The following is a 23,277-nucleotide window of genomic DNA, read 5'->3' on the forward strand; positions in this document are numbered from 1 at the left end:
GGTAGGGAGCTGTGACTGCAGCTGCCATGCAGGTAACTCAGGGTAATCATGTTTAGCAAGAGCCTTGCATGAGCAGTGAGGAGGTTTGTATAATACAAGTGGATTCCAAAGAGTCCTTGGTTAATGGCTTAGAAAACCTGTTATTTTAAGACTTTCTTTTTTATTATTTTTGTAAATTGCACTCTGGTTACAGAGAGCTTTGTCATGTGACCACATCCCATTCCATCTGTCCCTGGCCCATAAGAAGGTGGCAGTCAGCTCTAGGGTGCATGTAAAAAGAAAGGCAAAGGTGTGTTTTCTGTAGTGGAATAGTGTTGTGTTATAGCAGGAATCACTCCTTACTTTTCATATGGAATTGCTTAATTGGGATGTTGAAAGGTTAGCTTTGATTTTGTTTTGATACTTCTCTACATTTTTGTAGGCAAATGTGTAACACTCTGGTGTCTAATTAGAAGGAAATCCCTGAAAAATACTGATGTGTGTGGGAGAGATGAATAAAGGTAAAGCAAAGAGGGAAAGGTAAAAGCAGGCTTTATTTCTTCATGGAGATAGGAACCCTTGCAAAGGGAGTAACCCTCTAATAAACTGTTACATGAGGATTTATTCTGGTAAAATTCAACAGTCACCACCTCTACTTTTCCCTTTTAAAATACTGGTGAATGGCACTTTGGAGACAGACACCTCCTTTGTCTTCAGAACATGTGCTGAGGCACTAAGAGGTTGTTGCCTTATCAGAAGGAGCCTGTCAGGGGTGAAATGGCTGGATCAGTCTCTGCTGCCCTTCTGATCCTTGGTACCTCTGAGGCAGTAAGGGAGCCATCACCATGATGATGTACTTTGCATCATGGTCCTTCTGTCCTCTTAAGAACAGAATTAGATCTTTTGTGTGTGTCTGGAATATTTGTCTCTGGTGGAGTGGCTTCTCTCAAATCCATGTGATGATTTATGGCAGAGAAATGGGAGATTTCAAGGGCCGGAATTCAGGGTATCCCTGAATGTGCACAGCTCCCATTTGGGGATATTCTAGCTGTGGAATGACTTGCTGTCAGTTTTCCCCCCAAGTTGATCATATTAGGTGCAATTAGTGTCCTGGATACCCTTTGGGATGCACTTTGGGGTGTCCTTTGAAAGGAGAGGGAGCTGCCTTACTGTGCAAGTTGCTCTTGCAGCAGCACGAGAGGGGGTTCATTCCCTTTTAGAGGTGCCCTTTTGTTCCCTGCTGTTGCAGGGAGAGGAGCTTTCCAGGAGGGAGGATGAAGAGGCCAGACTTAATGGTCTTAAGAGTGGATTTACAATTTTTTTTCTATTTTGCGAAGGAAGGCCTGGGAGTTGTTTCTCTCTAACTGTTTCCAGATGGTGCTGCTGGAACACAAAGATTTCCAGTGTGTTTGGGATGGCGGCTCTGAGACCCCCAGCCCCCCAGCACTTCCTGTGCAGCTCCACAATCCTGCAGGCTTAATCAAAACCAGTCCTGGCTGCCGAGGCAGGCTGCCCCAAGCCCTCTGCTTTCTGCCTCCTCCAGGCGTTTTAACCCCTTGCCATTACAGCTCCAGCCCATCAGCCTGCCCACCTCACTTCTCTGCGTTCTCAAGCTGGCTTTGGGCACTTGCAGTATTCCAGAGATGAAACTGCATTTGGCTAGACTATTTGAACAATTTATGTCTTTGGGGAAAGGGAAGATGGTTTGTAATGTGAACCTGGGAAAATAGTTTCTGTAGCTATGTAGGGCAGCTTATGCAATCAGGCCAGTGTGTCCAGGGCACAGAAAATTTCTCTTGCACCTATTTGCCTGCAGCACTTAGTATACAGTATGATTTTGTCAGAGTCGTGTGCTGTTGAGCCTCTATCTCTTTTTTGTGCCAATTTCCCTTAGAGCAAGCCAGATTTAATTTTATATCACAGCCTCTTCACACCCAGCTGACAAATTAGCTTCAGCTTTTTTCTTCTGAAGGTAATATGACAACTATAATTTCATTTGCAAAGTAGGAGTACACTTGTTTCTTTTTAGCCTTTGAGCAACAGCCTGTGAACATTTGTAAAATCAGCCAAGAAGCTTGTGATCAACTGACTTCCCTTCTGGATCCATGGTGTCATCTCCCTTGTCCTGTTCTGTCATGTATTCTCCATCCTGTTTTTTTAGAAAACAGAACAGTGAACCAACTGCTAAGGCAAAACTCTGTAGTCCTCTTCACCTTGTGAAAGCTTGTAGTCATTATGTTTGAGCAAGCCAGATTTTCGTGCCACGAGCATGTTGCCCTGTAACAAGTTGGCTTAGTGTAAATTATGTGTGAAATGCTTCCTCAGCCCCACGTAACAATTATGGCATCCAGAGGTGCCACCAGTGCTATATTTTAGAGCTTTGTTGTGAGCCCTGTCCTGTTTCTGTTGAGTAAGAGCATGAAGATGAACTGCCATTTTAAAATGCTTTTGCTTAGTAAAAGAGGAGGGAAATCAATATTTTGTGCTATTGACTTCTGTGCATGCAGAGTGTCCTTGTATTTGCTGGATCACAGACGTCACACAGTGCACAGTATTCCCAGGGGCTTTAACTTGCACTGGGTCTATTGTTGCCACTGTAGGTCATGGACCAGCAGAGTCAGACTGTGTTTTCTTCATGCCTGGAGCAGTATGAGGGTGCTACCATGCAGTCCAAAGAAAGTGTATGTTTTGCATGTTTAAATTACAGTAAATTAATGAAATCTCATCTCTCTTCAGTTATATTTGAGTAGCTGAAAATATCCGTTGGCTCATCTGGAGAATGAAAAACCTAGCTGGAGGAAAGGTTGCTTCTGACCAGAGGGCTGCTTCCATTATTTAGGAAAAAAAAAAGTCAGGGAAGAATCAGCATTGTTATAAAGAATATGTATAAAATACTTCAATTTTAGCTGTGGAAGTGCTTTTTGTGTATGAAAATCCCCTTTCTCTGCAGCATTAGACTTGTGTACTGTAACTCCATATGGACACTGTCAGCTTAAAGCCTGAGTATGCATTTGTAAACTTGTTGCATCATGAATATTTTAACAGACCTGAAAGTATTTAAACTTTTCTGTGTGGTTTGGTCAGATGTGTATTTGTCTGTGTTTCATTCTGCAGCCTCTGCTAAGCCAATCAGTTATTCTTCCTATTGTATACATATGATTTCACAGAAACCAAGTGCCAGGAGAGTGGAGTTAAGAAAATACGTATTTCAAAATACAGAAAATTGCGCTGACACGTTTGGGTGGCATCACTGGGTCTCTATTCAACCAGCCATCCCCAAATTGCCCTGTTCTGTCTGACCACCTTGTGGGCTTCCCTAGCCGACTGCTCCAGACTATCCAAACTCTGGTCAGGGCAGGAGACTATTTTTCTTAATCTGACATCACTTTCCTTTCTTGTCTTTACTGTGTCACTGGGCTTCCCGCCCGGGGAGCCTCTGGCAGGCCTGGCCTCTCTCCAGCCGGGCTCCGCCGGGGTCCTGCCCCTTCCCGATGGCCGGGCGGAAGGGCTGCGTCCCACAGCAGGCCGTGGGCTCCGTGGGTGCCATGGCCCTGCTGCAGGGCTGGGTGTGCAGCTTGGTGCAGCTGAGAGGCTGGAGTGGACCCCCGGGACAGGGACCCCCTTATACTGTGGGGCTGGAGTGGGTGAGAGGCTGCAGGCGGGAGCTGCATTCCCTGGAGCCCTCTGAGGCACCACGGCCATGGCAGCACGGGAGCTCTCCTGCCCCGTCCTACCGGCTCTGCAGAAAACACGGGGCTTTTAGGATATGGAGCAGGGTGGGGGGGGCCTAGGCCGGAGGTTGCTGTCGCTGCAGCAACAGGGCCAGAATTCCAGGAAGGAAGAGGGGCCGGATGAGCCTCTGTCCTGGCCTCTACTGGGCTCAGAGCAGCTCGGGGGCGCTTCTCTTCTCTCGTGAGCACCGGGTCCCTTCAGCCAGAGCCCTGTGCTGGCAGCCCCACCCCTGCTTCTCCCTGCCTCAAGAAGGGGCCTCAGCCTGTGGGGTGGGTGTCGGAAGCCAGGGCTTCCGACAGCATTTTTCCCAGCCGTCAAGGGCAGCTGTGCACAGTGTAGTTGTTGGGGTGGCTTTTATCAAAATCTCAAGCTTTTAGTCCCCAAATACGCTTAAAAAAGGGGGAGGAATAGGGGAGTGGATGGGTGAGAATTGGGTGAAAAGTAAAATGTAACTCCTGCTACTTGCATCCAGTGAATTGTGCAGGTTGTTGATGTCAGGGCACTAACAAGGCAGCAAATAAATGGAAGGTCTTCCCTAGATGATGTCTGCACATGTGGAAAACAGCCAAAGCCATGAAGCAAGTTTAATTGAAAGTGAAGACAGCTGAAGGGAAGCGTCCCATACTATAGACACAGTTATTGGTGCTGCAGAGTGATTAGCAAGAGCTGTATATCAAATTAGGATAAGTATGGAGGGAGAAGGGTGACATTAAGATCCATTTAAAAACTGCTTGGTTCAGTTTTTCATTAATAATTGGTAATTCACCCTTAGATGCTACTTACCCCATTAATTTTATCCAAAACCAAATTGGGGTAGAAGACAGCACACACAGTTGAGGAGGCACACTGAATGCATCAGATACACTTGGACAAAGAAGTGGTTATTTCCTTTTTGTTTATATGCAATAACTTGTGCAAGTAAGGATCTTATAAAGAATTGCCTATTTTCTTAGCAACTGATAATAAGATCAAGGCATTTACAGTTTTAGCAGTGCTCTGCCACAGTTAAATACTAAAAAGCCTTTTTCAAGACAATCCCCCCACCGGCCCCCCCTTTCCCCAACACAGGGTTTCTGTCTTTCCTGTATGGAAGAAGTAAAACAAAAAAGATGGTGAAACCACTGGGCTGTGATGAACAGCACTGGGATTTCTGTCTGGCTCATGATCTTTACTTTTTCGCAACTGTCACTTTCAGATTAATAGCTTCGTAGCCAGTGTTTTCAGCTTTTTTTTTTTTCTTATTGTGAACATCTTATTCACTGTGCTCTGAGAAAGTGGCTTCTGTTTGTCTAGTACAAGTCTGATAAATGTGTAGCTTGTGCTATCTCATCACTTCAAAATCCCATTTTGCTTTTGGGAGGAACAAGTAATTTCTTGTTGCCTTTTTTTCATTGCTCTGTGCAGTCTGAGGGTTTCTGGCTTTCTCCCTTCTGGTTGCTTCTTTCCAAGCTACCAGGTTGCTGCACCAGCCGTAGCTCTTGGGGGCAGCCAGAGCAGATGAGCTGTTCCTGTGAGTTTTGCTGCTGCTGTTTGGAACTCAGCAGGTGGTTATGGAACTTGAAAGGACTACATTAACCTCACTCCACTTATCCTGGCATTGTCACAAAACAGGAATGCTGCAGATCCAGGGAAGAGATTGCTTGGTCATGTTTCTGAGATTATCTTTGCAATGGAAAGGACTCAGCACTTGAAGCTGAAGCTTGGATTCAGCAGGAATTGATTTTCTGGCTGGGGGAAGTGTGGATGAACTCACTAAGCTAACGATTCCTATGAGCAAAGTTTTAATCTGCAGACTCTGGATTCATTTGGCTATCAGGAAAGAGTTCCTGATCAGGCCTCAGTGATTGTTGCATCTGGCAAAATGGCAAGTTGTGATGTGAAATTGATTGATTCTGGGGTCAGGTTAGTCCAAAAATAGGATTATTGCATTTTCAAGCTAAAATTTAGTTTTAATTTTAGGAAAAGGGTAGAAGGACTTTCAGACCTTCCATTATGAGTTCGAGTTGTGACATTTTCCATAGAGGAATGACTTTATTCCAGTCTTTTGAGGCCTTTCGTAAGTTAGTGCCACCTGCAGAGATGACAACTTCTTAATGGCATCTTTGTTGATTGGCAATTTCTTGTGTTTTTAAGATGTGTCTAATTCAGCAGCTCTCTTAGAATTTGTCAAGTTGAGAGGTATCAAAACTCCAAAAAACTCCAAAGCCTGGCTGTTCTGCATGTGCAGGAGGATCTACTTTGAGCTTCAGTCATCTGCAAATGACTGTGCTGAGTTTATATTCTGACCTGAGGCAGTACCTGTGACTTGCAGTTTGTGGCAGACCTTACTATTGCAAGTGCCAGTAGAAAAGGTCTTGTGTTTGGAAGGCTGGGAAATGAAAGAATGGGAAAACCTTTGAAATAAATGGGGGGTAAAGACTTTGTGGATTTGACTGAGTTGTGGCTTTTACCCTGCCAAATCCAGTTGGCCTGCACAGGGGCTGTCGCTGGGGTACAGCCACAGTGGTCACCCATCCTATGGAAGTGTGGAAGCTCATGTGTGAGATCATCAATATGGTTTGAATAAAATCCCAATATGTATTGCAGAAAGCTGATTTCTGGTATTAGCTTCCAGTTTTATTCTCCCTACTCTAAAGCAAATTGCAAGTGCCTGAGTGGTAAATGCCTTTCAGTGGTAAACAAAGTAATGAAACATCCCAGTGGCAGTTTGATTTGATTTTGCAGGCTAGTGCTACCTAACTCAATTTCTTTATGAATGTCTGGCTGCATGTTGGCATCGAAAGAGAATGTAATTGGCAGGAGGGAGCTGTGTGAAAGGGATGGAGTTATCTGGGGATTCCCTCTCCCATCAGGCTGCTGCCAGAAGGCAGAGTCCCTCTATGTTTGTGGTGGGTACTTATCTGTGTCAAACCTTCCCTCTCCCTTTCCCACTTCCATTTGGTGAGATTGGTTTTGTTCATGTGCAGTCAGAGGAGGAGATTGAGCTGTATCCCCAGCCTCTGCTGCCTTAGATTGCCTACTAGCAGGGGTTTTCTGTGTGGATGTTGCTGGACTGTGCTGTTCCAGTTGCAGGAGTTTAACGCTTTCACTTCTTGCTCTGTTTAGTTTTCAACAAAAGCAAACTCCGTATGGAATAATCATGCAGCAGGCCCCAGATTCACCATTAGTGACCTGTAAAATTGGCAGCACTGGAGATTATTGGCAGGAGACGGTTTCCCTAGGCGCTTCCTGCCTTCTCTTGGAGAGTTAAGTTCAATTAGAGCAATGATACGCACAGCAGGATTTTGCAAAGAGTCCAGTACTTGGTGGTGGCATTGCTGTATGAAAGGCAAAGAGATATCTTTGGCCTTTTTGTGACCTCAGTGCTCCAGCTGCTGCCCTCTTTCTAACCTCTCCTATCTCGGAACTCTCACTAATGTAACACTCTTTCACCTCTTCTTTTACCTCCTGATGCAACCATATCCCTCAGACATTACTAGTCTACATTCTGTGAAGTTTGTCCTTCAAAAAACAAAGTAGAGATTGTGGAATGTGGGGCATTTCCCCCTCCATTCAATTTTTCTTGTTTCTTTCTGGCTTCTTACATATTGTGGACTGCCCTCAGATCTCTGCAATCATCTTTCTATTCACACTTTTGTGATTTGCTTCCACTTTCGAAACTGTTCTGTTTCTGGTTGTGGTTTCTTGGCATCCAGGTTCTGTGATTTCAGGAAATCCCACAAAGTTCAGTTCTGTCTCTTTTCTGCCACAGGCTTGTGATGATAGTCCCTCTTTATTAGTCCCTTATGTGAAGAACATAATCCTGAAAATAACAATTATATTTTTCTTTCTTTATTGTAACTTTCAGCTTGCATTCACTGCCCATATCCTCAATATCTGTAAGGGCAAGTTGTCCATTAATTCCTTATTCTTTTTGTAGAAATCTTTCTGGTTTTGAGGGTATTGAGAGACTTGCACAGGAATTTGTCTGAGATACTAACCTTGCAGGTGTGTGTATAAGTACTGTTAAAAGCATGCCTGGAATAGTCTTTCAAGAGAATACCATCTCTCCTGATATAGGGTGGATGTTTATGGTATTTAGACATACATTGGTAAACTGCAGTTTGTGGGATAAACAATCACAGTGCTTATAAGGTGATTACACTGAGGGAGAAAAAGACTAACTGTACATTTCCATCATGGTGTTGTTTGTTCTTACTTAAGTTCATAGTTTAAACTTTGAGTGATGTTGTAGTTGATGGTCTCCATTTGCTTCTTCCAATTTCTGTGTTTTTCTTTCTATTTCTGAATAGTTTGTGGAGTTTTGTGCTTAACCTGCTTTCTGGCTGCTAGTATTTGAGAAGAATGTGCTCACACAGTGGCCAGCCTAATTAATTACTGTTAATCCCCAAAAATTGGCTGCTAAAAGTTTTGTTGTCCTTGAAGCTTTCATACTGTGCATGCTACTGTAGCATGAGAGCATGAGGAGAGGGTGATTGTTTCCTGGCAGGTTTCCACAGAGAATCCCCTGGGTAGGCTTGAGGTAAAGAGGAAGAGAAGGAGGATGGATACAAACTTTAAATAGCATTGCTAATCTCTGCGCTGAAATAATAGCACCTTGCTTTTCAGCAGGACTTGTGTTAAATTGCATTTTGTGCAAACTGTGAAATTTGTGCCAGTGGCTGTGTGTAGGGTAGGAGACCTCTCTCTGGTAGGAGCTGGCCTTTCACTCAAATGTCCCAGCACAAAACTTTAAACATTCAACAAAATCTCTTTTCTGACAGTGACTGTACATTCCAGTCAGCTTCATGCCCATAATGTATTTGCTTTTGACAATTAGATTGTTTTGGTGTGTTTTGTCAGGGCCTCTCTCTCCCTCCTTTCCTTCCCCAGGAGCTGCTGGAGAAGGTGCAGGGCTTACTTGAGTTCCTCCTCACAAGTCATAACAGGAGATAGACTTAGAAAGTGATTGTGGAGGGTGGCCCTTTCCTTTCCTCCTCCTCCTCCTCCTAGCATTCTGCTGGGAGTTGCTTGTGAATGCACTGGGGAACCAGGGTGGAATTGATACAGACTTTGTCCAGTTTGGTTTATCCTCTGCTCAGACAGAAAGGCATGTGAGTGCCCTTTCCCCATTCCAAAGGGGATGTGTTGGAGGGAGAGGAACCAAAAATAAATTTAGGAACAGAAATAAAAATTTAGGAAGTATTATGTTATCTTAATCCTCAGTGCACGGCTAAAATAGAGATGGGTGTGGGAATTTTATAGAGAAATTCCAGAAGTGTTGGAGGTTCATATATTCCTGCAGAGAAGATGATGGAGCTGCCAATATGTGACCAAACATGTGGGCTCAGAATCCCTTCTGGGCTGAAGAAATGAGACCTAGAGGACTGATTTCCTGTTGAGAGTGTTGAGATATTGTGCAGGCTTACTGGGGTGTTTGAAGTTACATTGACTACTTTTTAACTTCATATTAAACTATTAATATTGTTTTGAGGAGGAAAAAAATATGACACATTTACAGCTAATGTTTAGGGAAACATTTCTTCAAGACTGGGCGAGGTGCACAATAGCTTCTGTAATTTTATGTTCTGGTTTTTTTCAGTTTTCATCATAATAAATGTGTTTGCATATAAAAATTTTTTGGAAAAGGACCAATATTATACATAACTGATTTTACAGAGGGTAGAGTAGGATTAGTTTAATGCTTATTTTATGGCTTTGATTGTTTTTTTTTCCTTCTACTCAATTTGGCACATGCAGTTGAAAATAAATTTTAGGTGTATTGGCTTACATGGAAAAAAGGAAGTTGGCAGAATACTTTAGCTCATTCTTCCCCCATTTCATGCAGGGTCTTGTCTTTGGCTGAGTTAAGACAGGCCTATATTTCCTTGCTTTCTATTCCTCGAAACTCCTACATTCACTCTTTGTTTTCTTGTCTTGCAGAACGAGCCTCTGACTTCAGGTTATCATGGCTATCCAGCAAGAGACAATCAAGTAAGTGTCTGATTGCAGTAAATGTGTGTGTCCCTGCATCTCTGTACGCTTTGGTGTGTTTTGTCTGACAGTTTCCTGGCTGTCTTGTTATGGGGTGAAAATAGTTTTGTTCTATTGTGGATTGTTTGTGGAGACACATGTGATTAATTGACTGGGGTTTTATGGCTTCCAGCAATATGTGGCAAGGTGCCTGGTAAGGGGTTAAATATCATCCACGTTACTAACAGCTCAGAAAATTCTTGATACTTAAAAATGTCACAGCTTAGAATCCCTGTCCTAAGCTCCCACTGTATCTCCTCAGTGTTAATGAATGTAGATGTTCAGTGCCAGTACATGCTTGGCCCTGTTTTATACTTATTGCTGTAATTCTGGCATCTGGGGAGCAAAACAACACTTGAGTTTTTGTGAGAGTCTGCTTTGCTGGTGGAGTAGGGAATGACACGTCCTGTTGGATTGTTTCTAATATCTGTGAACTTGTCTTGCATTCCTTTCAAGTCCTGCAGGGCCCCTGCCCCTTGCTCTTATTCAGGATGTGTTCCTACAGCAGTAAAAATTACACTGTTCAGTGCACTGCATCTGTAAGCATTCTCTTGCCTCCTGACAGAAGACAGAAATCCCAGTTGATGAATTTGCGCAATGGAAGGAGGAGATGCTTTGGAACAAGTGAAATTTAATGGTTGTAAGATAGAACTGTCACACATTAAATCTCCCTTCTTAGAATGAAGTTTTTTTCAGTGTTCTGCAGTGCTACTGCAAAGCAGAGTATGAACCAGTGTAGCAGGAAATTAATATGCACGGAAAATCAATAATGCAGCGCATTTCAGTAATGAGCAAATAACAAAACCAAAATCAAATTCTTTAATACTCTCAGGTACTGCTATATAAAGAAAGTGATTTTCATCATCTCTTGATGAGGTCTGGGTATATGTAATAACAGCTTAATGGGAGATGTTTTTATGAAGGAAGTGCAGCATAGTGCAGCCTCAGCAACTGAAGAGCTTAAATCTTTGGTGCCTGGTATGTGAGTACAAGTTTATAGGAGGAAATTATTCAGAATGTCTTCTGGGATATATTAAACTACTAACTAGCACAAATAAATACTGGGATGCTGTGAGAGTTGTGTTCCTACTCTGTCCAGCCTAAGTGAGGTAAGCTAGGCTGTGAGGCAGAGCCAGTCAGATCCTTAAAGTGGCTCATATCTTTTGGCTTTCCCATTCTAGTAGCACCTTCTGTACGTTATTTTGGTGCTTCACTTTACCTACCTGTTTAGGGGTGTTTTGATGCCTACCAGTGCATCCCACTTCACAGGTTTCCTGTTTCTCATCCCATAAAAACTCTTCTGATTTGAATGTCCAGAACTGCTATTGCTGGCAGATTGCTAGATCAGCATAGATGGGCATGGGAAGGTACGCTACAGCCAGGATGTGAAATGAGAATTACAGCTTGGGGTAGCCCTGGGGAGTTCTGTATGGGTGAGCATGGGGAGTAATGAATGCTAGCAAGTGTGCATGTATTTCAAATGGCAGATAGCTTTTTCTTGGAGGACAAACAGCTGCAGTTTAACTTGTGCGTTTTCATTTAGCAAATGCTTGTAAAAATATTTTTTGGCTGTTTTTTGTTTAATTTGGTTTTTCTTCCTGCTCTCTATGACATTTTGATCCATAGTAAGTATTTGTCCTTCTGTCTTGCTTGTGTCCCTGAAGCAGCTTAAATTCAGATCTGGTTTTCACTAATGAGGTTTCAAGGCTTTTAGCTAATCTGATTGCGAGCCTTTAACTTGATAGCAGCAGAAAAAGAAGTCTTCTATTGCCACAGGCTGGGAGATCAGCAATGGCTGATCCATCACCTGCTTTTTTGCACTGGGAAAGGAGGAAGTGATGTGGGAATATGTATAGGCGTCCTAACCTTGTAACAAAGTGATTATGAGATACAGGACCAATTGTGTTGGATTTCCTCAAATTAGGAGCTGGATTTGAGCTGGTGAGGGTAAGTCAGTGTATCGTGCTCGTCCCCATTGCACTACTTTACTGTAAGTATTTGTACTGTGGTTTTTTCCCCACACTGTTTTCTTAAGGAGGAGTAACAAAGCAGAACTTATTTTCAGGGTTTTTCATCCTGTGACCACAGTAGTCAAATTCTGCTCTTTCTTTCACTTTATGTAGCATCCTACTCCTCCTTCATTTGTTTGAATGCCTTTTTCATTCCTTCAGGCTCTGAATGCTGTTAAATTGCTGGCTGCAAACCTTTCACTGTGCTGTTTTTACACCCTCTAGTGGTTAAATTATACCCAGATGTTCCAGATTACTGGAGTTTTTATTCCTGCCAGTGGAAATATGTGATTGGTTTGAGTCCTCACTTTGGCCACTTGAGAATGCTTAGGTCTCCAGAACAGAGTTTATTTTGTATCTTTTCCCATGTATTGAAGCATTCTGTTGTCACCATGCATGAGCAGCAGTACTGAAACAAGTGAGATAGGGTTCGTGTTGAGGCTCTTTCTCACAGAATTCTGGTGTTGTGTGATTGCTTTGTCATAAACCAAAGCTCTGGGTGGTTGTGCAGCCCCCTTGTTCCTTGTCTGCCCCACCAGAGGGCCAACTTGCTGGACTTTTTGTGGTCATAGGACCCGGGGAGCATGTGTGCTAAATCATTATTGTATAATGATTATATATGGTTTGCCTAAAAAGGTGCTTTCTGTTGCTGAAGTGTTGCACTACTAGATCTATGTTACACTCCTGTAAGGAGCTGGAGAGCTCTCTGAGACTGTTCTCAGAATTCAGGGTTTGCTCTGTGGGTGCCTAATGGCCATTCAGGAATGGTAGGATACCCTTTCTTTTCCCAGAGCTAGGCTGATGGCAGGGACAAAGCCCGTGGTAAAGGGAAAATGACAGAACATTGGTGTAACATAGTGTAACACTGCTAACTGAGATGAGAACTAGATCTTTTGGTGAGGAGAGCTTATTCCCTTGGGACTATTCAGTTTTTCAGCCCTCTGTTAGGTCTGCCAACAAAATGGTATTTCTCTTTTTGTAATGCAAGCGCCTGCCTAAAATGCAGTGAACCAAGACTTCTTTGCTTCATTTCCCGAGCTGTGACAAACAGCTCTGAGGTACTTTGAGCTGGTCTCAGAATGGAAAATGACTGGTACAGCTACACTGATACAGCTTTTACATACAGACAAACTCATCAAGAATACATATTCTTCTTCCAGAAGGTTGTTGCATGCTGACTGTGCCAGCTCATTTTGTATATAGCCAAGGCCTATATTATATTGCTCTAGTGCTTTTCATGTCCAAGTGTATTAGACATGATATCTGAGATTTGTTAGAGTGCCGAATACTGGCACTTCCGTGGCAGAATTTGGCAGCTGCACAGAATAATTTTGTTCCCCAACAGGAAGCAAAATGAGCAAGAACACCTTATTTAGCTGCCACTAAAGGGAAGAGAGGAGGAGAGAGAGTTTATGGAAGCAGGAGGTAATTGCACACACCAGAACTGGGTCAGGATGTTAGAGCTATTATACCTCTTCTGTTATGGAAAGTGATCCTCAGCTATCACAATGGGTTAGGATATTGGTTTGAAACCTCTTTTAAAAGCTTGTACTTCCCTAAGTACAATTCTTAAATCAAACTGAACCATTGGCTTGGTGCTAATGTGGTGGAAACATCGTTTCCTATCACAAGTGACATTTCCTTCAACAGCTTAATTTCAGTGGCTGGTTTTCCATCTGAGCACTCGCTAGGCCTGACCTGTTGTTCTCCTGTATGTAGATGAGGCTGCAGCCCAAGGTAGTGGCTGCCTATGACAACTGCTAGGAACAGCTTTATCAGTATCCTCTCAGTTTTGAGTTCAAGCTTAAGGTGAAATGCTGTTAAATCCTCTCCAATTGTCAGCCTTTCCCCTGGCTCTGCACTCCCTTGCTGCATTGGAATATCTGACGGGGCATCGCCGGCTCCAGGCGGATGTGAGCGCTGCCTTCCTTGGGCCACAGGCTGGTGAGGGGAAAATGAACAGCAGTGGTGGCAGCCTGTGAGAACAGGAAGCCTCCCCGTTGCTTTTTTCCCTCCCTGTTTATTTTCTTTGCCCGGTCCTTCTGATGTGGGGAGTTTGGCGAGGAAGACCTTCATCCTGAGATGTGAAGGGTGTGTGAGAGCTCTCATGGGGAGGCAGGACAGCAGGTCACTGGGCTTCCTGTTGGAGCTGGCTGCACAGAGGCACTGCTGCTCATTGGTGGTCTCCTGGCAGCAAACAGCAGGGATCTTCACACAGAATTCAGAGGGGGAAACCTGTCCTCTCTCATTTGTATGGTCTGAGACTCCTTTACCTATCTTTTCTTCTTCTCCATTATGTGAATGAAGTGTGAATTTGGGAATATTTCCATAACTTGATTAGCAGCTAAGTGGCCCAGCATTGATTAGGATATCCACCCAAAAAATCTCTTGGTTTAGTACCAACAGACTTGAGATGCTCTTGCCATGAAGCAAACAAAAATGTCATCCTGGAGGAAAATGGTTTGGTCACTTGTTTGTTTTCACTTGTACCATGATAGCACCAACCACAGTCTCTCTAGTGCCCTGCCTGGTCATTTTTGTAACAAAGACTCCCTGTCTCAAAGTTCAAATCTAAGTAGTCTTCCTGAAAAGTTTTCGTTTTTAATTTGCTTTCCTCCTAGTAACTGACCATGAAAATAAAACCTCCAGTGTGTATGTTATGTGGCTCTGTAACCTGTGAGGTGGTGGCAGCGGAAGTGTAAGGTTATTCAGGAGCTAGAAAGGAGCATTGTTTGTGTGGTTTTGGGTTGTTTGTTTCTTACACTCTTCGTTTGCAAAGTGTATTTAATACAAATTATTAAACTCAGGGGCAGAGGGAGGTTCTAGAGAGGCTCAAATAAAGTCTTAGCACCTTGCTCTGTGAGTAAATAGCCAGGACAAAGATCAGGAAGCTTCTGAGATCCTCCAAGTAAAATGGAGAAGACCAGGCTTGGTGTTCCTGGTACTTTTAAGAAGTCCCTCTTGGCTTGAAAGCAATCAACCTGAAATCTGGGATGGGACCAAGCTAATGAGGGAAAGCTACACTAAGCACTTTGCTTATGTTTAAAATTAGGTGGATTGGGCTAAGTCTGCCAAATCTGCTGTGTCCTGGCTCCTACAGCCCCTCTTCAGGCAAGCAATGAAGTGTTTCCATGCTGTACTCGACAGGACTGAAGGGATATTATATTCCTGACTTACCTGCAGTATCCCATAGAACACAATGAGCTTCATTTCAGAGAATGTAGTCTGGGCAAAAATGTCCAGTGTATTCAGGAGGTGAGAAGCATCTGTGAGGTGGCTGCACACAAAGGGGTTCAAGAGTGTGTAGGGGGAGAACTGCTGGGATGTTACTGCATCGTGAAGCTATGAGGAGTTTGGGCCAGTTCAGATGTGCTTAGGGAAAGGCATGTAACACTGCAGGAGGGGAGAAACCTGAGAAGTCCTTTAGCAGATTGCATCCCACCCTGCTTAAAACTCACAGTACATTCAGAAGGTAAAAATGTGTTGAGAGAGTGAAGAGAGTTAAGTTAAAACAATGTAAATTGTGGTATGTGAGAAGGAAGATAGAGAACAGAATGTTTAGCTAAGAACTGAAGGAGGAGTTGGTTACAGATTGAAGTTTAAGCAATTAAGCATGAGTTGGAAAAGCAAGATCTACTGAGACTAATCTGGTGATGCATCTCCCCTGAATCCAGAACTGTCTTGGTCAGACACTTGCTAGATCACTTGAAGCATGAAGAAGTGGTTCCTTTTTTTCTCATGCCAGACTATATCCCTAAGATGCTGCAGGAAGGGGGATTAAAAGGGGCTTAAAAAAGTTATAAGGGGGATTAAAAAAGTTGTAAGACACAAACCACCAAACAGCTTAGCTTGTTATAAACCTTCTGAAATTTCACTCTGAACCAAGTCTCTGTGCTTGTATTAGCCACATTTCCCCAAATCTCTCCTTTCCTTTGTTTAGCAGATTTCCTAGCATCAAACCCCTTAAATAATACAGGAAGCACAATGTCTTGCAGTTGACATGAGTCTTGCAAGTAGATCACTGTGGCTGTGTATTTATTCCCCTCTTACCTCATGTCTGCTGCCTTTCTAATCTCTGAATACAAGGCATGGAATCCTTTCCTTACAGAGCTCTGAATACCTTCCAGAACCATATCCAGCAAACTCCATTGCCAGTGCATGCCTTTCTCATAATCAATAACAAAAGATTGTGGAAAAAACGTGGAAATGTGGAAAAAAGTTGTAAGAGAAGAAATAGTTAAGAAATGTACCTAATTCAGATACATGGGAAGACTTCCTCGAAGTAAGCTCCTTAAGGCCTATAAACAGCTTCTCAAGGGAAGTAACAAATACCTTGCTGATGAATAGTCCGGCCAAAGCTCTGGGGTTGTAAGGCGTTGGCAGGAAATGGGCTTGCATGATGTAATAAAATTCCTTTCATGTTTGAGTCCTCTGATTCAAGCAATTTCTCATCTCTGCTTAAGGGTTAAAGAGAGGAGATGTGAGTCATCCTTGGGAGATACCACGAGACCACTTTTTCTCCTGTGGTGACCATATGAGTGGTATTCCATGTCTTATCTTAGAGATTCCCAAGCCCCTCAGTTCCTCTGGCAAGAGGGACAGCATCTTGTTTAGATTTTCCCTTCTGAATGATTACGCCAGAGTGTGGCGTGTGTGTTAGAAGTAATCTGGATCAGTTGTAGGACTAAAACCAAATGGTGCAGAGAAAATGGCCTGTTGATAGCTATGATATCCTGTTGAGGGCATGAAAGCAGCTATTCCGGGTCAGACAGAAGGTCTCTGCCTTCCAGTCTTCTGGCTTTGACAGTGTCTAATGGCAAGTACTTAAAACAGAGGGAGCAGCGCCAAGATTCGGGGATACTTCCCCTCTGCTGTGCTCTTGAAGCAATCCTGTGGCTTTGGGATTTCCTGGCTATAGATTTTTATTCTTTTTGAAAGTCACCTGTGATAGATGTTTTTCTTTATTGAATTTCTCTAAATGGTTTCGGTGCCTGTCTAAACCTTTGGCATCCACAGCATCCCGTGGCAACAGTTCCCTACTTTAGGTGTGTTTTTTATGGGGAAAAAGTTCTTCTGTACATCACTAACTTAAAACTGGGGTGGTTTTAAAGCTCTTGGATGAGGGGCACTTGGGGTTCTCAACATATACATACATACATATCTATCTATCTGTCTGTCTGTCTGTCTATCTATCTATCTAGATATATGTAGATATATATAGATATATATAGATACATAGATATAAATTATTTTTTAAAAAACGCTTGACTAATACCTGTGCAGCTGTTATTTCTAGGTACCCAGAAGTGCCACAGTGCGTTGCGGATGGACAGCCCGTGCTCTTGGCAGCCAGGGCTCTGTGCCGTGCCGTGCCGTGCCGTGCGGTGCCAGGGGGTGCCCGCGGGCCGGGCGGCGCTGGCGCTGCGCTGCCGGGAGAGGGCAGCCGGCGCACGGCCAGCCCAGCGCTGCCCGGCCCGGCCTTGCCCGCCGCCTCGGGCTGCCCCCGCACAGCACAGCCCGCCGCACGGACACGGGGACTCGGCCTCTGGCGTCCCGCAAGGGTCTGGGGGTGATTCCTCATGGGTGCTACTGGAGCGGCTCTTGTGGGCGAGGGAAGCTGTGTTTAGAGGGATGGGGAGAGGGCAGCCCCTTCGTGCGTCCTCTGCCGCCCTTTGGTTCGCTGAAGAATCACGGTGGAAAAGGTTTCCAGAAAAGCCTTTGATCTGTGAGCAGAGGCAGATCCAGGAGGGTGGTTGGAGGAGGAGCGCTCAGAATAGCCTTGCTTTTAGAGGGGAGCCCAAGCAGGCACTCTCCAGGCTTTCCTGGCTGGAGCAGGATCCTGGCCCCAGCTGGTTACTCCAGAGGGAGGGGTGCTGCCCAGCGCTGCTGGCGCTGTGAGAGATGGTCCCTCCTTTGGGCATGGGCTGCCGTGCTGGGTTTTCCCCAATGTGCATTCTGCACATCATGAAATCGCACAGCTTTCAAGTGAATGAAGAGCATGTGCGTGAATAAATATTATTCTTGCATCTTAATTTTTTAAAAGGTGGCTAGAGATCCCAAGAAATTCAGTTGGTCAGTGCAGTTACAGAATGTGGAAAGATGCTGGAAAAGATCAGATGCTTATGGTCAGATCCTTTACTAAAGGAAATTAAGCCAACAGCAGACATACATTGCTAATTTTTAAGGGCTAATCATGTCAGATCAATTTTGGTTTTTTGTTTGACATGGCAGCAGGGCTGGCAGACAGAGAAAGCTACTGGCTTTGGACATAGTCCCACATGACCTTTACATAAACTAGACAAATGAAAGGTGAAATTAAGAAGGGGCTGAACACCTCACTGGAAAAGCGTATGTGGAACAATTATATCATGCTTTTCTCTGTGTGTGTGTGTCTGATCTGGAGTCTTAACGTGGTCTGGCTTGCCTGCTCTGCTGTTCTCTAGTGCTCCTCAAAATTGAGGGTAATAAAACAGTGACTGAACATATGTATGTGCAGGGCCTGGCAGCCTTTGGAAGGTAGGATTAGAAATTGGAAAGATCACTGTAAATTCCAGAAATGCCCTGAAATCCAACAATATGAAATTAAACAAAACCAAGCAGTATTAACAAAAGGAACTGTATATACAGTATAAAATGGAGACTAACTGGCTAAGCAGTAATGTCCAAGGAAAGATCTGGGGTAATAGGAGATAACAAACTGAGTATGTGGTGCTGGTTTTTGTAATCTTGAAAACCTGGAATGCATTTCCAGGTGTGTCAAGTAAACTGCAGAAGACAGTTATTCTTTGCAGCTTAATACAGCAAGTGGAGCACTGTGCCTGCTTGTAGGCACTTCAGGACGTTACACAGGTGAAATCTAGAAAATGTCCAGGGAAGACCAAGAAAAGGAGGCTCAGGGAGCCTGATATAATAGGAAAATACCAGGCTTGTTCCTTCTTTTAAAATGGACAGAGTAGAAAATATGGAGGATGGGGATTGATTATTTACTATGTCCATTGAAGACAGCTTAATTAGTATCAAGAAAGGCTTAAATTGGATATTGTGGCGTAAACCAACATTTTCTGATTCAATGTAGTCAAGTAGTGGAAGGGTAATTTAGGGGATCAGAGTTCCAGTTTCTAGGAGTCTGTAATAACAAGTTAGGAAATTCCTGATGGATGTTTGTCTGTTTGTCTAAACATGCTCTGTGCTGTCCCTGAGCATGGAGGACCTCTTGACTCCCTTGCCCTGTATTTGTGTTATTTTGTGACAGTGAAAAGCGCTGACATTATTCCACAGCCATATGACTACTCTTTCTCTGTTTTTTTTGGGGTTTTTTTTTTGGTGTGTGTTTAAATTGTAAGATAGGAGGTTCCTCTGCTCCTATATGATCTTGGAAGTGCCCAAGATCCTTTCTTTGTGACAGCTGTCTCAGCTCTGTTTCTTCCTGAGCATCCTTATTACTCAAATAGTGTGGGGTATTCAGCATCTCTGAGTCAGTCCTTCGTTCTGTCTCAGTAATATCTGCTGTGTATGGACCTTGGACTGGTCTGATGTTTTGATTTCCCTGTAAGCTCTCTGGTCAGATTTCCATTATGAATGTGTTTAGAAGAGAGATAGTTATTATTATTCTTTAATTAACATAAACAAACCTGTCCTTGCTGCCGTACCTGCATGAAGAAAGGAGTGAGAGGATTGAGGAGGAGCATTTGCTCAGGCTGGGCAGGGAGTGTGCCTCTGCCTGCCTGCAGCTGGGATCTGCCCCTGTGTGCCTTACACCAAGCACAGCTTCAGCAGGACCCCGAGTGAATGAACGGGATCGCTCTCTGTTCTGCTGGCTTCTTCTGCATGGTGAGTGAGCAGCTCTGCATTGCCTGGGCAAGGATGCTGTGTGCAAGCAGCCTGCCTCAGCCAGCTACGCAGATGCTCCCGACAATACCTGGTGGATGGAAGATGGTTTCATTCCTCTTAGTATTAAGGGAGAGGTATTTATTTCCAGCAGTAGCATAATGTTGCTCAGAGTAGGCATTTGCCAGATGGTTTCAGCTCCCCCGAGGTTTTGGGATGTGAAAGGGAAGGGGCCAGGAACACACTTTTGATTCATTCCATTAGTAGATTAATCGGCACTGTCCTGGCTTAATAAGTCTCTTAGATTTCCCAGTGGAAATGGCACATGTAATTCTGCCCAGGTCACGCTCTGCACCCCTGTGTTGGAGCTTTCACAGCAAGATGCTGTGCTGCCGCAGGCAACATCTGCAAAGCAAGACTGGGGGTGGGAGGGGGCAGGTTTTCTGGTGGAGGGAGAGGCGAGAAAAATCTTTTTAGTAGAAACTGTTAAATAATGCTTGTGGGAGTGAAATAGGTTGTGAGAATCTGCTTGAATTCTGCATTTTGGTGGGGACATACTTAAAACATATTGCAGTGATAATTTGATGTTAGGAGGCTTTTTCCCCCCTTCCCCCCTTCCATTCTGTATTAATTGCCAGCTAGATTGCATTTTCCAGGAAGTCTGTGATTAGAGGACAAGGGTGCTCTTCCTGATAAAGGTCAGAGGCTGCTGTCTCCAGAGGCTTTTGATAAAATGATGAGAACTGTCTCATGGATTTTAACTGAAAACCTCAGCAGATGCTGTGCTGTTATTTACCTGGGGGTAAGGGCAGGCAGTCCCCCATGACCTGTCTCTTCCCACCTCTCTTTCCAAAGGCCAGCCAATTGTTCAGTGCATTTAGTTGCTGCTGCTGCCCACACAAGAGGTTTGTAGCTCATGGAGTTTTAGGAGGAATCTGTGCTTTTAACTCTTGCTGCCTTTGGATTTCAACGAACTGCACTCTGATGTCACAGCAGCATCAAGCTGGCTTGCTGCCAGGCCCTATAAAGGTTTAGCAGTAGGATTGCATCTCATGAGACCCACTGAAATTCCTTTGCAGATGGATTTTGTTGAGGAGACACTTCAGGTAATACCAGCAAACATGTCTTCGTGTTTTCTGGTCCATTGCTACTGCTACACCTGGAGAGCATGGGCTACCCTTTCTTTTACAGGTCAGGAGGACAGCAGTGGCTTACATTGGCAACAGTTTGATCCTCATCTTTATTTCTAGGGCACCTGTCACCCTGGCTCCTTGCCATGGTCTCTCTAAGCTAAAACAATGCTGCTCATTTCCAAGTGCTTGGAGAACAACATCTTGTTTTCCAACCATTTATGGCAGCTAGCTCCGATCCTTTGCGGGGTCTGGAGGAAGACTGACAGGGGCCAAAGGAGTAAATGTCATGAGACTCGAGCTTTCTGTTGAAAGCTGAGATAGAGATATTTTACATCCCGTGGTATATGTAGCCGGATTTAGGCTCCTTGGTATTTCCAGTAGAATGGCATTTCAGAACTGGGAGCTGAACTCTGACAGCAGCGTTGTCCCCAGTTGCTGTCAACTTCACCCCAGACAGAGAACTGCTGTTTTTCTTGAGCAGCTGCTGCTGCAGAGCAGAGTACGGGAAAAATGATCGTCACTGAAATAATTTGAAATAGACAGATAGAGCCAGCCATCTGAATTTTACTCAAGAATTAATCTAATCACTGTGTAATATGTTCTTACTGGTTTATCCTACCTAAAGGGCAAAGTTAACTACATTAAGCACAATTTGGAGCATTTGATTTCCTTCAGACTTAGACTTTGGATACAGCTGACTATCTGTGTACGAATTTTGAGGTTTCTGGGCATCTCTAATCCAGTTTGTAGTGACATTACCATTAGATAACCATAGGAAGGCCTTTATCTGAAAGGGAAACTACATTCTTCAGGTCGCACAAGGATGAAAAAAGATTGTTCTGGTCACTGTTGCTTTCTGGAAATTTGGGAACAGGGGACAATTTAATATATTGTTGCTTTGTTATCCAAGTGAGTAGTTTCTCTAGCAGTTGCAACACTTATCAGATGGCATGGTTACACTTCAGAGCTTAAATCTGGATTCAGATAAAATGAGATTATATTGCATAGAAACTAGGACACAATAAATGCATGTGTTGACTAGCCACAGTTACTTCAAACCATTCATTTCATCTAAACCAAGTGAGTTGCTACTCATTCAGTCTGTCTTTATTAGAAAGGGATTGGAAGAATAAGGAGATCGCAATTAATACCTAATGCAAGAGTCTGATTTTGCCAGGATTTGATCAGAAAATGCCACAGAATGGAATTCACAGTACTTTTTCTTTGGGTGTGGGGTTTTTAGGTTTGCTTTTTGTCATGGTTTTCTGTCAGAGAAAGAAGGGAAGGTGGATGAACCTTAACGTGAGGTGTTTGAAGGTCACAGTATGTGACCTCACAGACTGCAGTGATGCTGAATATCAGATCTATAGCCAGTCTGCTCCTACGAAAGCCAAAATCCTCCTGATTCAAGTACAATCATTGACACAAATGCCAGTTTGTTGGGACATCCCATGTGACAAAGTGCAGGTGTTTTCAGTACTCAGTGCATGTGAGATCTGTTAAATCACAGGTTGGTATCTATCTGTATGCCTCTTGGAAGTCCCATATTAAGTGTATACACTGAAAAGACTTTGAAGAATAGATTCTCTCTTGTTTATAAAGTGGGAGACCAGCAGTGCAGTTAGTCTTTACACACACATGCTTTTCTGAATTGTCTTATGCCCATAGTTCCCCTAGGGACCAGTCAGATGGAGGGAACTGTTTGCTGCAGCCATGACAGTAATCCAGCTAGATGGTAGTGGCACAGGTATGGTTAAAGACTGTTTTGCTCAGAATGAGATCAGAAACAGAATTGCATTTCTGACAACTGACCTTTGCTTATCATTGTGAATTGAAGTTGGGGATATTATATTCTATAACTAAAATTTTCTGGTAGCTTTTCTGTCATCTCAAAATCTTTCTCTGTTTTATATCTATTTATACCTCTTTTCTTATGCTTTATTAATGCCTTTTACATTTGAGCAGTCTGCTGTTCCTTTATGTGGCTTGACAACTGCCAATACCCTTGCTGAAATATTTTGCTTTTAGTTCTGCTAATGGCGATTTTGCCTGGGTTTTCTTACTCCCGTTATGTAATGGAAGTATCTGCAGTCCTTAACACGTGTGTTTTGTCTCTTTCCACCCACCCACACTTATCACAGGTTGGTGCTGTGTTCCACCAAAGTCTTTTAGCAATTGGGTTTTGTTGTTTTTCAGGAGATGTCATTCAGTGTTTATTGGTGTTAGCTCTTCATTAGCTGCAGTCATTCCTTTCTTCTTTGCTGATTGTATCCTTGTGCCATTTCCCACGATGAAGCCTTATTTCAGGCATTCAGCTATATTGTCTTCATTAGGTACATAAAGCTGCTAGGGAAAGTCATGGATTATTCTTCTTCTCAGAGGGTCAAATGAAAGAATGCTATTTGAATAAAAGAAGAAATAAGGCATCTGTGACGATAAGGATAAAAAAATGGGCAGAATGTAGTATTTGTTAGCTGATTTCTTCCCTCTCATAGGTGTATTTACAATTTACTTTAAGGATTTATTAGCCTTTGAGTCTCTAAGTTGAAGAGAATGCATTTTATACCCTTAAAAAGGGACATTAA

General features: G+C 43.5%; 1 protein-coding gene across 3 annotated transcripts in view; it reads left to right on the forward strand.

Moving 5' to 3' along the window:
* RBFOX2 (RNA binding fox-1 homolog 2) overlaps positions 1-23,277 on the forward strand; it is a 165,640-nt gene that overhangs the window by 25,305 nt on the left and 117,058 nt on the right. For all 3 annotated transcript variants that reach the window (XM_054279241.1, XM_054279222.1, XM_054279231.1), the window contains exon 2: positions 9,634-9,684. In XM_054279241.1, coding sequence (XP_054135216.1) covers positions 9,634-9,684 — 51 coding nt within the window. The remainder of the gene's footprint in view (positions 1-9,633; positions 9,685-23,277) is intronic.

Source organism: Melozone crissalis, unplaced genomic scaffold, assembly GCF_028551555.1.
Source record: "Melozone crissalis strain CALT ecotype California unplaced genomic scaffold, PUWL_Pcris_2 ptg000004l_1, whole genome shotgun sequence".
NCBI classification, from domain to species: domain Eukaryota; kingdom Metazoa; phylum Chordata; class Aves; order Passeriformes; family Passerellidae; genus Melozone; species Melozone crissalis.